The sequence below is a fragment of the Typha angustifolia genome, chromosome 2 (assembly GCF_048772165.1).
Source record: "Typha angustifolia cultivar Huaian chromosome 2, ASM4877216v1, whole genome shotgun sequence".
Taxonomy (NCBI): domain Eukaryota; kingdom Viridiplantae; phylum Streptophyta; class Magnoliopsida; order Poales; family Typhaceae; genus Typha; species Typha angustifolia.
Window position 1 is genome coordinate 274,429 of NC_133240.1, and position 13,623 is coordinate 288,051.

A 13,623-nucleotide genomic window follows, 5' to 3' on the forward strand; every position below is an offset into this window, starting at 1 on the left:
TTTTATAGGTTTCTCTTTGCTCTTTCCTGTTCTCTCTAGATCACACGATTGCTTGACAGAAACTGATCGCGTGAGAGGTGTTCTAATCAACGATCCGATTTGAATTATTCCTACCATTCCAACGGTGGATCTTGGTCCCGCATAGAGCCGTTTGTACGAACGATCGTACGATAATGACGCCTCCCCTCTATATAAACGCAAGCTTATATCTTCCCCGTCTCCATAGCCTTTTTAGAAGCAGAGGAAGAGAAGAAAAACTAAGCGAAGAGATGGGTTTGAAGGTTTATCTTCTCCTCAGAATCTCTAATTACTCCTACGATCCGCTTCTCCTTTTCGTTTTTCTTATTCGAATCGTTCGTCTTGCTTGTGAATTTTTTTGTTGTTTTCGGGCAAATTTTAGCGGGAGAGTTGGCGAGATGATCAGATCGGTGTGGTTTTTGGCGAAAAGTTTACTTCTTTTGGTTGGATTTGCTTAGATCGGAGTAGTTTGGGAGCGAAATGTTGTCCTCTGTGTGTATCCTGATGATCTGATCCGAATCTTTTCCTGTGTTTGCATGTTTTTGATGTGGTAGATCAAACGCCCGCCCTTTTGTTGCAGATCTTGTCATATAAATCGAGTTTCTTTTATATAATTTTTTAGTGCATTTGATTTAGATTATTTTTGCCCTTTTTTTTTAAAAAAAAAGAAAAAGTTACTTGCTTTACTTTTGAAAGTCGCGTACTTTATCGTCAAAATTAGTTATCAGAGGAAGGTTGTGATACGTTGGCCATTTTTCTACCACACTTTGGTGTACTGGTTTTAGTACATAAAGTCACTTGGATCTTGGTCTAAAGAAAACAAAACGACTATGTGGTCCCAAAATAGCTCCAAGATTGCTCTTTCATGAAGGTACCATTCATTAATTTAGGATAAATTAGAAGTAGTAAATTGGATTTACAAACATCTTTTAAGAATCTTGTCCATTTCCTTCCATAGTCCATACATGATTGTTTCCATTCAAATTGACATCCTAGAGTTAGAGTCGCATGTGAGAAAGACTGTTAGAGAAAGATAAATTATGAGTTGCGTCATGGAAGGATAACGAAATTGTTCCTTTACATTGCCCATTTTTATTAGGAAGTTTCATTTGAAAGATTTTTATATGCTTGAAATTTATTTTGCATTCAGATGTTGCATGAGGGTTCCTGAAATTAGCGGGTCATTTTAGCTAATGTATCAGGCGTAGATTCTTTTAAAGTGGCCCAAATTGTACACTAGGTAGTGTTCCAGGATGTGGGATAGCAGTAGTAGTGACTGTAATGGAAAGGAAAACATGTGATGCAAATCCATCATTTGGTTCACTCTTTTGCAATCTAGAATGGTCCTAATATGATCTTTCTTTATTTGACATGGGAGAGTTTTTAACTATTTATCTGCTTAACCTAGAGACACAACCACCATGCCTTTAGTGCGAACAGCTAAAACTGTAATAGAAAATTACTGTTTCATGAAAGCTAGACATGAATAGCTTATCACTTCATCATACACTTTAGGCCATGGTTCAAAGATTCGGACTCGATCAATGTTCTTCTCATGAAAGTATATAACAATTTGAGGTTTTGTTTCTGGTCTGTAAACTGCTGCCTTTTTGTTAGATCTTTCTACTCTACCAACTGGGGCCTACTTAGTTCTACTGTAAGCCTGGTTTTGGCTAAGTTGTTTTGGTTGGAATCTGATGTAACATCTAGATGGCTGATGTCAGATGGGTTGTTAATCTTCCTTGGACCCTTCTTGACTGAGGTTGTGCCCTATAGTCATTCTATATTGGATTGGAAGGGCTTGTGCAGTGATGGTAGGCATTTTTGTGCTTGGTTCTTGTTGATTAGTTATGGGGTTATAAATTGGAACATCTTTTCTCCAAGACATCTGATGTACTATATGGTTTTTGGCATATAACTAAAACTTGGGATTAACGTGCAACAGTTGTAACATTTTGTTTATTGGATAGAAAATATTAATTCTGAGATTTTTATTTATTTATTTATTTCTGCATTTGCAAATGATTATGCAATAATCATTGATCAATCCTTTTCTGACACTTGTTGCAGGAAGAGTTTGAAGAATATGCTGAGAAAGCCAAAACCCTACCTGAAAGTACTAGCAATGAGAACAAGTTGATCCTCTATGGACTTTTCAAGCAAGCAACTGTTGGACCAGTGAATACCAGTATGTATTGCACTTTCATTGATTTGGAAAATCACTTTATAATGTCTTACAGGTTTTGTGAATTCAAAAACATCTGCACTTCTCATTTTCATATCAAGTTATTCTTTTATTGTGTCTGCCAGGATTCGAGACTATTCTTTGCAGTCATCTCTGATTTCACTATTCAATGTGATAGGCAGTGCAACATATCTCTGCTTCTATTCTATTATTCTTCCATATTGTGTTTCCTCTACCCTCATTTTAAAGATTTATAGCAGTACTTCACTTTTTCTTTCTCCAAAGTTTTTCTTAGGCATCAGAATGTGATGATCACATAGTATTATGGCTAACTTATATTTTATTTTACTCCGCATATGGAATAGCTCGTCGTTCATTGGCTAAACATTTTTAGATTTTTCTTTTTTGTTGGAGGCAACTAGAATAGTCAGCGATGGTTTGGCATTCACTTGTTATTTCTCTGATAGGATAATTTCTATTCTTAAACCATTAAATTGTATATCTTGTGCTTATCCTGGACCATCATCCAATCCTTGCCGTGCTACTATGCAGCATCTACTAACAATTTTATCATCTGCTTGCAAGAAAGAAGTTCCTTAGTTTGAAATTTTGCCTAACTCCTATTCTTTTCGCAGGCCGGCCTGGCATGTTCAACCTGAAGGACAGAGCTAAATGGGATGCTTGGAAGGCTGTTGAAGGTGCGAGCCAATTCTTAGTTCTTGGGTTTCCTAATCTCTATCCAAGTTTTAATATTTCGTTTACACCCAGGCATCATACATGATCTTCTTTTGTTAAACTTTATAACACTTACAGGGAAATCAGAGGAGGAAGCCATGAATGACTACATCACCAAGGTGAAGCAGTTGCAGGAAGAGGCTGCTGCTTGAATCAGAGCTTTTAACAGCTTGTTCAAGTAATGGATTTAATATGTTCTGTGGTATCAAACAAATCAGTATTTATTTTATGGACTATGAACTATGGATTTAATATGTTCTGTGGTTGTCTAATGTCTATGCTATCTATTTAATGTCACTCAGTGAATGACTTCTATCTTGGTCATCAAATCTCTTATTGCATGGAATTGAACTTTTAATAGGAGCTAAAGGAAGGAAGAGAGAGGGAGCCAGAAATAGAGAAAAGAAAAAGAAAAAGAAAAACACCTTTTATATATATATATATTTAATATCTTTAATATGACTCTATTATATTATTTATTTGATCTCTTGAGATTCTATTAATGAATTTAATAAAGAATGATTAAATATTATAACTCTCTAGATCTTTGTTTTAATGCCAAGAATAAATCTACCACCGGATGCAATTAAACACCTAGGTTATGTTTGCTTTTGAGTTTAAGAACACATTAGGAATTTCTAAACTAATTCAGTAACTAAATATTTTTTAAAATTAAAATTAAGAAATAAAACTAACTAATCGAATTCGAAGTTTAGTCTTAAATTAAACAAGGCCCTAATGATCAAATAAATTTTTTTTATAAAAAACATCATAATGATCTTGTTGCCAAATTGTCAACACATCATGAATGGCTGCAAAGATCTAATAAGTTTTTTTTTTCTTTTTCTTTTTTTCTCAATCCATTTATGTTTGTCTTGCTTGATGCAAAAGAAACCAAAACCATGTAGCATTTTAACTAAATCATTCACTATTTTCAACAAATAAGCACACAATACCATTTTCCCTCCATCTAAATGGTATTTATATAGATATAGATATATATATATAAATATAGACGTGAAGTGGTTCAAATTAAAGCACAACAGAGTTCATATGATGAGAGGTACTAAGGATTCCAATGTTGAGTACTCAAATCTCTATTTATAATTTGGCACATCTCTGCACTTCATTAAATGATAGGAAACACTCTTAAAGGATCCAATTACAAATAAACGAAAAAGAATTAAAACCTCAATAATTCGAAACATAAGGCGACTAGTAGCTTTTTGACTTTTAAAAACTTTAATACGATTTTAAAAAATAGAAGTTGACTTTTAACTACTGCTTACTGCTTACTGGGTTATCTCTTCTCTTCCAAAGAAAGAAGAGAGAGAGAGAGAGAGAGAGGCAAAGCTAAGCTGGGCTAGTGTTTGATTTGGCACGGGCCGGGCCACGTAATTGCGTCCACGTTTTAGTTCGTGAGCCACGGCGTACCGTCTTTTCCTACTTCAGAGGTTTACACCCGATCCCTCACCACCCCACCCCCGGTTTCTCTCGTACTCCCCCTCCGCTATGCTTCTCCCTCTCCTTCTCCCTCTCCCTCTCTCCGCCGCTCCCGCTCCCCAGAAGAGAAGGAAACTCCTCAATCCAATTCGATCTCTCTTCTCCCAAATCCTTCCTCCGCTTAACCCTAACCCCTAATTCTCCCAAACTTTGAGATCCCAAGCTCCTCAATGGCCGTGAAGATCTAAGTCTCGAGGTTAGGAAAAACCCCTCTTGACCTCTCGTACTAGCTTCATCCATGTCGGCCGCCTGTCTCCTTCTCCTCCTTCTCCTTCCCTTCTCCATGCCCTTCTTCGTTTCCTCCGTCGAATCCGATCCCCCTTCACCTTCACCTTCACCTTCACCTTCACCTTCACCTTCTCCTTCCCTCCTCGATCGCCAAGAATCCCAGCTCCGCCGCATGGAAACGCTGGTCGAATCCCTCTCCAAAACCCTATCCGCCCTCGAGGCCTCCCTCTCCGCCTGCTCCTCCTTCCCCAGATCCGCCCAACACTTGCCGGTTCCTGATCCAATCTCCTCCGGCGACTCCTCCGGCTTGCCGGCCGGCATCGCCGTGACCAAGCACAAGACCTCCTGGTCGGAGCGGTTCCAGTTCGCGGCGGCCGCACGGCTCTCCTCCTCTGCCTCCGCCGCCGCTGCTGCCGTGCTTCCGTATGAAGACCTCGACGGTTTGAGCAAGTACTTCGCGGTGGGCGACTCCCGTGGCCGCGTGTATATCTTCTCCGCAGCCGGAGACGTCGTCCTCGAGCTCCCCGCCCTTTTCGACTCCCCTGTCACCGCCGTGATGTCCTACCTCTCCTCCCGCAGCAACGAGAGCTTCCTCTTCGCAGGCCACGCCGATGGCTCCATCGCCGCCCACCGCCTCTCGGAATCCGCCGCCAGCAACGACGACTGGCTCACCCTATCCCTCGCTGGTTCCCGGTCTTTCGTCCGCGGCGTCGACTCGTCCCCCATAGCGCTCCTCGAGGTCCACGTTGTAGGTCGCAACCGCTACATCCTCGCCTCGGATGGCGGTGGCAGGATCAGGGTGTTCACTGAGAATGGTACGCTCTATGGCACTGCCATTGTTTCCTCTGGCCCGCCCCTCGCTTTCATGAAGCAGCGGCTCCTCTTCTTGACAGAAGCCGGCGCCGCATCTCTTGACCTCCGCACGATGACCGTGAGGGAGACGGAGTGCGAGGGGCTCAATGGGTCCATTCCGAAAGTTTACACCTTTGATTCGTCGGAGCGGTCAAAAGCATATGGGTTCACTGCCGGAGGCGATTTGGTCCATGTTATCCTGCTTGGGGACGTTGCCAATCTCAAGTGCCGTGTGAGGGCTATAAGGAAAGGCGAGATCGATCGACCTGTTTCAATCCAAACCATGAAAGGGTATCTTTTGGTGGCCAGCCATGACAAGGTCTTTGTATACAACATCTCCTCGCACTATTACGGCAGGGTCGGAGTGCCACGACCGCTTTTCTCGGCAACCCTCGAAGAGATCAAGTCTTCTTTTGTGAATCCAGAAGTTGCTGCTGCTGATGGTTCCTCGATTGGGAAGCCTCTGATAGCCGCAGACCGTGAAAAACTTGTAGTTCTGGGGTTTGGCGATGGTTATATAGCGATATACCGATCAAATTTTCCAGTGTTCAAAGTGGAGAGTAGCGCCGTGGTTTGGAGCGGTCCTGCTCTACTGTTTCTTTTGTTTCTAATTGGGATATGGCAGTTCTATGTGAAGAAGAAGGACTCATTGGGGTGGATGCCTGAGGAGTCTTTTAATGCATCGGGAGCTGCTGCACCCGGGAGTCTTCTGAATCATGCAGCTAATGACAGAGCTTATGCAGATGGCTCGAGGACAGGTGATATGGGACTGAGAGGAAGTGCATTAAGAGTTCCTCCGAGGAGGTATGTTTCGCCACATCGCTATGGTGCAACATCAGGGATGCCATTTAGGCCTAGTTCTGCAGATCCTAGTTTTAGAGGATCTGCAGAGTTAAAATATAGAGGGCAGAATATAGAGCCCACGGGTTTTCCAAAAAGAAGAGAGCCACTGTTTCAAAGTGCCCAGGCTGTTGAAGACCATGTTGATTGAGAAAGGTCTCTTGGGCTGTAGAATTTTGTGCCTCTAAAGATTTGGCCTCTTTTGGGGTTTCCATGATCCTGATATGTGTTATTGTAGCCACAGAAGTGTTGTAAGAATATCAGGGTGCGGCAAGGGAGGCATAAGTAGGAGACATTAGCTTAGTTCATGCAATCTGTACCGCGCAATGGTTAAATTGGAACTCTACTTTCTGCAACATCTATTAACTATAATTATCATATTATAGCTTGTTGGTCCTGCAATAATCAAATCTGGTTATCTTTGTTGTCTATTTATGCAAGTTACTATTTTTCTTTATTATCAAGTGCAAATGCATTGTACCCTCTCAGAGCCACATTTAATATATAGGTAGACAGATTCCAAGTAAACATCAATGTACTATTTATTCTTTTCTAACACTCTAGTTGCTCAACTTGGCTGCAGTGACTATTTTTTTATTGGATTCACTGCAATGATATTCCTGCAAGAACTTCTATGTTATTTATAATTTTGCAATGTTTACCACTTGCACTGTAACATTTAGTGGCACTACTTGATTGGTGGAGTTATGCATGTGGTATGTTCTTTGCCCCTGAAAACTTTGCCTGATGGTGTTCAGTTAATTTTAGTATCTCTATTTTAACCTTCTATTAGTTTTGGTTACCTACGAGCTTCTTTTTTGTGTTAAGTCCTACTTTTCTTCACTTAAAGAGCACAGGAGTCAATTTTCTTCAGTGAATTAGCTTATGACTACTGTGTTCCTTTTTGGAGAACCACTCTGGTAAGGAGGGCCAAAACTGAATACTTGTGCTGCATTAGAAATTTTATGAGTTGGGTCACCCTGGTACAGAAAGGATCACAAATTGCATTCCAAGTTTCCACTCTCTCCTTCATGCTAACTTTGTTTTTTTAATGTCACTTCAGATATGCAGAAGTGGGTTGTTACTTGCATGCTTGAGATTTTCTTTTGACATAGAGAGTATCTCTAGTTGGAGAGGTACCTTATTTTAATCTTTATGAATTTTGAGAAACTCATGTACAGTAGGTCTCTTCATACTAATTGTTCTAGTCAGCAAATATACTTTCATATCTTCAATCACCTGTCATCTATATGTTTGAAGCTAATAAATGCATACTGAATCATGAAAGCAAAGATAAATATGACTTTCATTATATTATTGATAGCATGGAGCTGAGAATCTACTTGATGTTGCTAACCTGCATTTGCACCTATATTTCTTGTTCCTGATAAATTTCTTCATATGTTAATGTACCAAGACTTGCAACTAACTGTAGATGATTATTATCTCTGTGTAAGTTGAAGATCTTTTTGTCATATTTCTGTAGATGATATGCATCCAACTCAAAAGCTGAGATTTGCTTATATTTGAGTCCTGAATTGGAATGTCCAACTGACTAGGAACTGACTTACATGAAAAGTTGTACTCTGTTAGATGATAAATGGGCAATCTTTTTCCTATCCCTACATCACAATATATGTTTATTGTATAGATGGTGCCATCTTGTAAGTAATTATTTTCATATTTGTATTTTTCACCATTCCTTTCCGACATTATTTTATGATATGTCAAGAATGAAATAAGTCTGTATTCAAATTCCTTGTGTTTCTAACTGCTTTAACTATTATTTTATGATAGATTCATCATGACATTTTATGTTATATAGGAATAATCTATTGCAGCATTTGGATTAAATCTCGTAACTTATCAAATTTCCTCTCTATATCCTCTCCAAGTACTTTTGTAGTAGGAGACTCAGTTATTTTGTAGTAGGATATATCAATTTGTCTTGGTTCCATTTGAAGATTGTTTGTTATTTTGGTCTAAAAGTCTATGCATCATATAGACTACTCTTAATATCCTCATTCCTTATTCTGTATTTGGCTTGAATATAGTTGGAATAGCCAGGTTTATGTCACAGCAATCATTGATAACTTTTTTCAAGGATACTAAGACTAGTTATCTGTAAATTTATCTGAGCTACTTTTATACCTGAACCAAACTGAAAACTGCTTATTGATTTATTATCATTATTAGTTTATTTTCTCCACCTTTTTTGCTCAGTAGAATACAGACAGTTCTCAGGCAGTTTGTACACTGAACTATTTCATCATCCTTCTTTTTCTTCACCTTCACCTTGCAATCTTGCTATCAGATTCATGTGATATTGATAAAGATCTTTATGGAATGGTGATGAATGGTAGATGGATGTACGAAGACTTAGTCTAAACTTGTTGATTAAGAGGAAGTGTGATGCGAATGAATGCATTGGATTCCACCTAACCAGGTGTTCTGTTTTCTATGGCAGTTTTGCCACAATTCTATGTAGAATTTTAGAGATATAATTCTTGAATTATGATTAGGTGTACGGATAACCTAATATACATTTTTTACAGTGTTATGTTGATCGGCTACCGATTCAGTCAGTCAACTCTTTTTATGCTCTTTTATCAAGTTGGCAACTTAGTCAACTCCTTTTGCCTGAACAAGATGGTCAATCTTATCAGGAAGAAAATTTCTTATTCCATTCTTCCAAGATGCAAGCCTTACGTGTGATGTAATGTAGTTGTCCAGCCTTTTAGATCTGATGCTCCATCAAAAGCCTTTTTCTGTAAAATGAGCATACTGTGCCTCGATTTCTACTTGAAAACTTATGTATTTTAAACTTAAGCACTTAAGCTCCTCCTTGGACCGAATTAAATTGTAATTGTGTTTTATGAGGTAATTAAATCTTTTCAAACCTCATTACCAGTTAGCTAATAATTACAACTGTGCATGGATTATATGAGTGTTGAGTGCTTAAGTTTCGAAATCGAAGTTTTAGGGATTGTAATTTACCTCGAATAAATATCAAGTTGGATCTCTCAGCATCTTAACCATTGTCCATAGTAAAGTTAACTGTACATTTGGAGCTACTGAATTGAAGTAATGGAAATTTTCCTTTTTAGCATCCATCCACTTGAATGGGTCTAGCCTATTCCAAGGTTCTCTTTGCTCACCTTTGCTCACCTTATGGATGGTTCAAACTGCAAAACCTTTTAGATGAGGGTGGCCTATGGAAATTTCCAATGATATAAGTCTGCTATTATCTGTCAATGCTCTGTATCACTGTATGGTTACCAATATTGTATGATAGAAGAAAGTATAAGATTTCATGGGAATAGCTCTCTGACATTGTTTACAAAAAAGAAAGCATAGCAACTAGTAATTATGGGAAAATTAATATGCCTTGAAATAAGAATGACCTCCCATGATTCCTAACTCTTAAGTGTGACTTCATTTCTTCACTGCATACAAATCCACCTGCCTTTAACCAGAGCCACTATATAGTCTACAATGGCCTCAATACTCATAGTGGCATCCACCTTAGTTATTCCTTCAGCATCATCAATCTGAAGCAAATCCAACTGAGACTGCAGTAGGCTGGCAGGCATGAAATGTTTACCTTCCATTGATCTTCTCATCATCCTACCAGCTATTACATCCACTGCTGCTTCCAAGCAGACAAATTTCACCCTGCAGTTGGTGTACACCGCGGGTTTGTAATCAGAATCTGCTGCTCTGAGAATCTCTCTGTACTTCTTCTGAAGTGCTGAGCAACTGAGGGTTACATTGTCGCCATGGATTATTTTCTCACGGATAGCATCACGAAGTGCTTCGAGCCATGGAATACGGTCGATATCCGAAAGTGGAATACCTTTGCTCATCTTCACTGTGTCATCAAAAAGCTTGATGGTTAAAATTGTTCTCCTATGAGTGATATCAGTCTCCATAGATCACTCAATTTGCAAAGCAGAAAATCATGCAGACAGAAAAGAAAAGCTTAACAAGTAATCATATGATTGTAGAGGTCTATAAAGCCTCAAATAATTATAGTAAGATATGTTTCATTGGTGAATATTAATATCTAAATAGGGTTGTCAAATGCTAGCTGTACTAGTTCTTATAGATCATACATTATCTGAAACATGCTCTGCTGGACATCACATTCTTGAGGGGGGCTTTTACAATTTGATTTTTTAATTTGTAATAATATATTTTAATGCATATGTAAATTATTTGCACTCTATTATAACAAAATGTGTATTGATATATAGACTTAGTTTTATATACTAAATTGAAAAACTAAATAAAAGTAAATTGCAAAAGCCCCCCTTCTTGATTATTTAAATGGAAACTGATATGTAGGAAGTCATAAATGAAAGTTTGATGCTTACTTTCTAATTCATTTACAAGAAGTGCATATTTACTCAAACCATATGCAACTAGAAGCACATACCAGTTACTTCCCACAAGTAATTAATCATTTTTATTCTACAAAATTGGCCTCTAAAAGGATATATTGATTAGTACTTTTCCCTCATCATTCTCTTCTAACTACAACCTTGATGCACTCAAATGACCTTAGTAGAAGTACCATAAAAAGAGATTATGACCAATAGAACAATGAATGTGATATCTGATACACATTGTCCTTTTCTAACTTCTGAGCCCTAACTTCCAATGAAACCTCACATTGAATCTTATGTGGATTTGCAGCAAGTTCTGTTGTAAGTACCTTTATTTTCTGGTGGGTGGATGTCATCTGCTTCAATGAAGCTAAATCCTAATGTATTTGCAAGCGATTCAGCAACCGTCCTGTAAATGCCATTAGCTTCTTGAGTACCATATTTCAACCATGAGAATGATGACTCTCAATGATAATTAGAAAATAAAAATTGCTTATATCCAAAGATGGCCAATTTTTTTTTAATAAAAAGCGGTCTTCATCCAGTTATATTTTTGAAGAATATGAAACAGAGGAGGAAAATAAGGCCAACTTGAACTCCATCTCAATACACAAAATCCATGAATTTGATAGATATGTTTTCCTTTGGTTGTGAAATTTTCTCTAGATCTTTTAAAATTCAGGTAAACCAAGTGTTTGTTTTCCAGATTTTTTCTAGTACAAATTTTCTACTCCTTTTCAAAAGGAACACCTATGTCACTAACTACTCTAAAAGTCTAAGATGTTAAAGAAATCGTTTATGTTCCAAAACTGACAATGCCTGAGTCTTTTTCCGTAGTTCTTCACTGTTGCTCGACTCCAAATATGACAGAACTAAATGTATCTATAATCATGTTGCAGTTCTCCTAGCTATACCATTCATGTAATCTGGATTGGAAACAGGATTGCATTTAGATAACTCGAATAAAATTGACAAGGTATAGTAGGCTTTAAACTTCTTAAAATTCATCTGGAGTACAAAAACTGAACAAACTACTGAACCTGGATAAGTGTCTGCTTTTATCTAACGTTTGTGAATGGCTTCAAATCTTTTCTCTTTCAGAGAATTGGCCTTGAGATTGATAATTGGAGTAAAGAATGGTGAAGGGCTACAGGTGAATCACAGCATTCTGCACACTGCAGTACATACTGCATGTTAGATAGAGGTGGTAAGAGAACTGCATCACTATTCAGAAACTGTATTGCTGTTGAGGAAAGAGAGATATAACTTTGGAGAGTTGAAAGGATAGTTAAGACATAAAGATTAGTTCCAAGGCAAGCCCTCAATGACCCTCAACCTATGTTTGTTCAAAAATAACAACTCAGAGTGTGTGTGTGTGTGTGTGTGTATAACATATATTGCATTTATTTCGTCAACTCGCCTTCTATTGAGATAGCAGAGACAATCAGACTTCACTAGAATTTGATAACATTTCAAGTAACTGAAAAATGTTTAATTTAGCATGTGAAGGTAGCAAATCTAAAGATGAGGAGGAAATGAAATGTTCTCCTTGCTCCTATAGATCATAGTGTGCAAACAAAAGAGAGTCATGGAGAAATAATGGAAATACTTATCACTAAACTCATTCGAAAAGCATCAAAGAGATGCAGTCTTTCATTAATTCAAAGGAAAAAAGATTGTTGGGCATGAGCAAGTGGATATTAGGCAATGGATGTGGATAGTTCTCTAATCACAGAATCCAAAATTAAAATTATCTTCTCAAAAAAGTATCCAATGGCTTCTTTACATAGAATCTGGTCATGAGGGGGAAAAAAGGAAAGAGAGAAAGATGTTCATTCACCTAAAATCCAAACCTAATCAAAACACCTCCTTTCCTTACTACCAAGGCAACATTGCTGGAACTTATTCAACCTTAAAGGAGCCAAAAAGATTTAAACCTCACCATGATAATTGTAATCCAAAGAAGAAGTAGCAGCTATCATGATAAAATTGGGGGAAAATTAGGGTTTTACTCAAGAAGAAGTACCACCATAATCACGCAAACTAGTTTATTACAAATTATTCGAGCAGAAATTAAATCTAGGATAAGTAAAACTTCTCTTACGATTTGCCAGCGCCACTGACTCCCATGATCACAATCGCTAATCCTAAAATCCCAATTCAGAGAGAGATTAGACCAAAAACAGAGGATAGAGTTATCAAGTGTAGTATTAAAATTGGAGTAGAACGTGAAGAGCCCAAGTGATAGAATTAACAAAGGAAAACAAATTTGCTAAAGATGGATCGAGATGAGAAAGAATTAGACCTGGGAGATGCGAAGAGGCCATCGAAGCGACGAGGGAGGAACAGAGCTTATCAGTGTAGTTTAATCCTAGAATTAGAATAAGTTTTAGCACTTATTATCACCGTTTGGTTGAGACGATGAGATGGTGTTAGGGGCGAAAACGGATCGGATGCGGATCTCATCTCATATCGGGATCCATATTTTTAGTCCGAGACTGATAGCAAAATTTAAAATCGTATTTTAACTAAACGGATACGGATAATTTTCAGATAGAGCATCGGATCTTAAACGGATATTGATTAAATTTAAAATAATTATAATATTTTATTTAGATATAATTAATATAAAATTATTATGAGTTTTACAACAAATAATTTTTTTGTATGTAAAATATATAAAATCAGAGAAATTAATCTCTATAAATAATATATAATGTATTATTAGTAACAATATTAATATTTACTATTTAAATAAGCAAACTAAAAACTATAAATCATTTAAAAAATATGCGGGTAAATGAATATCCGATATCCGTATCCGAAAAATATATCCGACCCGTATCCAAATCCATATCCGAATTTTTTTCAAAA

General features: G+C 37.6%; 3 protein-coding genes across 3 annotated transcripts; 2 read left to right on the forward strand and 1 right to left on the reverse strand.

The window, feature by feature from the left end:
* Positions 1-172: 172 nt before the first annotated feature.
* On the forward strand, positions 173-3,267 carry LOC140768031 (acyl-CoA-binding protein-like). Its single transcript, XM_073108113.1, has 4 exons — positions 173-281; positions 2,089-2,206; positions 2,839-2,901; positions 3,017-3,267. The coding sequence occupies exons 1-4, from the start codon at positions 174-176 to the stop codon at positions 3,088-3,090; spliced, it is 363 nt and encodes a 120-aa protein (XP_072964214.1). The 5' UTR covers position 173; the 3' UTR covers positions 3,091-3,267.
* Positions 3,268-4,400: 1,133 nt separating this feature from the next.
* LOC140772313 (uncharacterized membrane protein At1g75140-like) lies at positions 4,401-6,919 on the forward strand. The gene has a single exon (XM_073114318.1). The coding sequence runs from the start codon at positions 4,680-4,682 to the stop codon at positions 6,510-6,512; it is 1,833 nt and encodes a 610-aa protein (XP_072970419.1). The 5' UTR covers positions 4,401-4,679; the 3' UTR covers positions 6,513-6,919.
* A 2,679-nt stretch (positions 6,920-9,598) lies between these two features.
* Positions 9,599-13,131, reverse strand: LOC140771759 (gluconokinase). The gene is made up of 4 exons (XM_073113425.1): positions 13,055-13,131; positions 12,854-12,896; positions 11,079-11,158; positions 9,599-10,232 (listed from the first exon to the last, which is right to left on the reverse strand). The coding sequence occupies exons 1-4, from the start codon at positions 13,074-13,076 to the stop codon at positions 9,805-9,807; spliced, it is 573 nt and encodes a 190-aa protein (XP_072969526.1). The 5' UTR covers positions 13,077-13,131; the 3' UTR covers positions 9,599-9,804.
* Positions 13,132-13,623: the final 492 nt, after the last annotated feature.

Coding starts and splice junctions, on each gene's coding strand:
- LOC140771759 (XM_073113425.1), bottom strand. CDS start 13,076: ATGGCCTCTTCGCATCTCCCAG. Junction 12,897..13,054: donor GGCCTCTTCGCATCTCCCAG/GTCTAATTCTTT, acceptor TTGGGATTTTAG/GATTAGCGATTGTGATCATG. Junction 10,233..11,078: donor CCACCCACCAGAAAATAAAG/GTACTTACAACA, acceptor TTGATGACACAG/TGAAGATGAGCAAAGGTATT.
- LOC140768031 (XM_073108113.1), top strand. CDS start 174: ATGACGCCTCCCCTCTATATAAACGCAAGCTTATATCTTCCCCGTCTC. Junction 282..2,088: donor GCGAAGAGATGGGTTTGAAG/GTTTATCTTCTC, acceptor CACTTGTTGCAG/GAAGAGTTTGAAGAATATGC. Junction 2,207..2,838: donor TGTTGGACCAGTGAATACCA/GTATGTATTGCA, acceptor TTCTTTTCGCAG/GCCGGCCTGGCATGTTCAAC.
- LOC140772313 (XM_073114318.1), top strand. CDS start 4,680: ATGTCGGCCGCCTGTCTCCTTCTCCTCCTTCTCCTTCCCTTCTCCATG.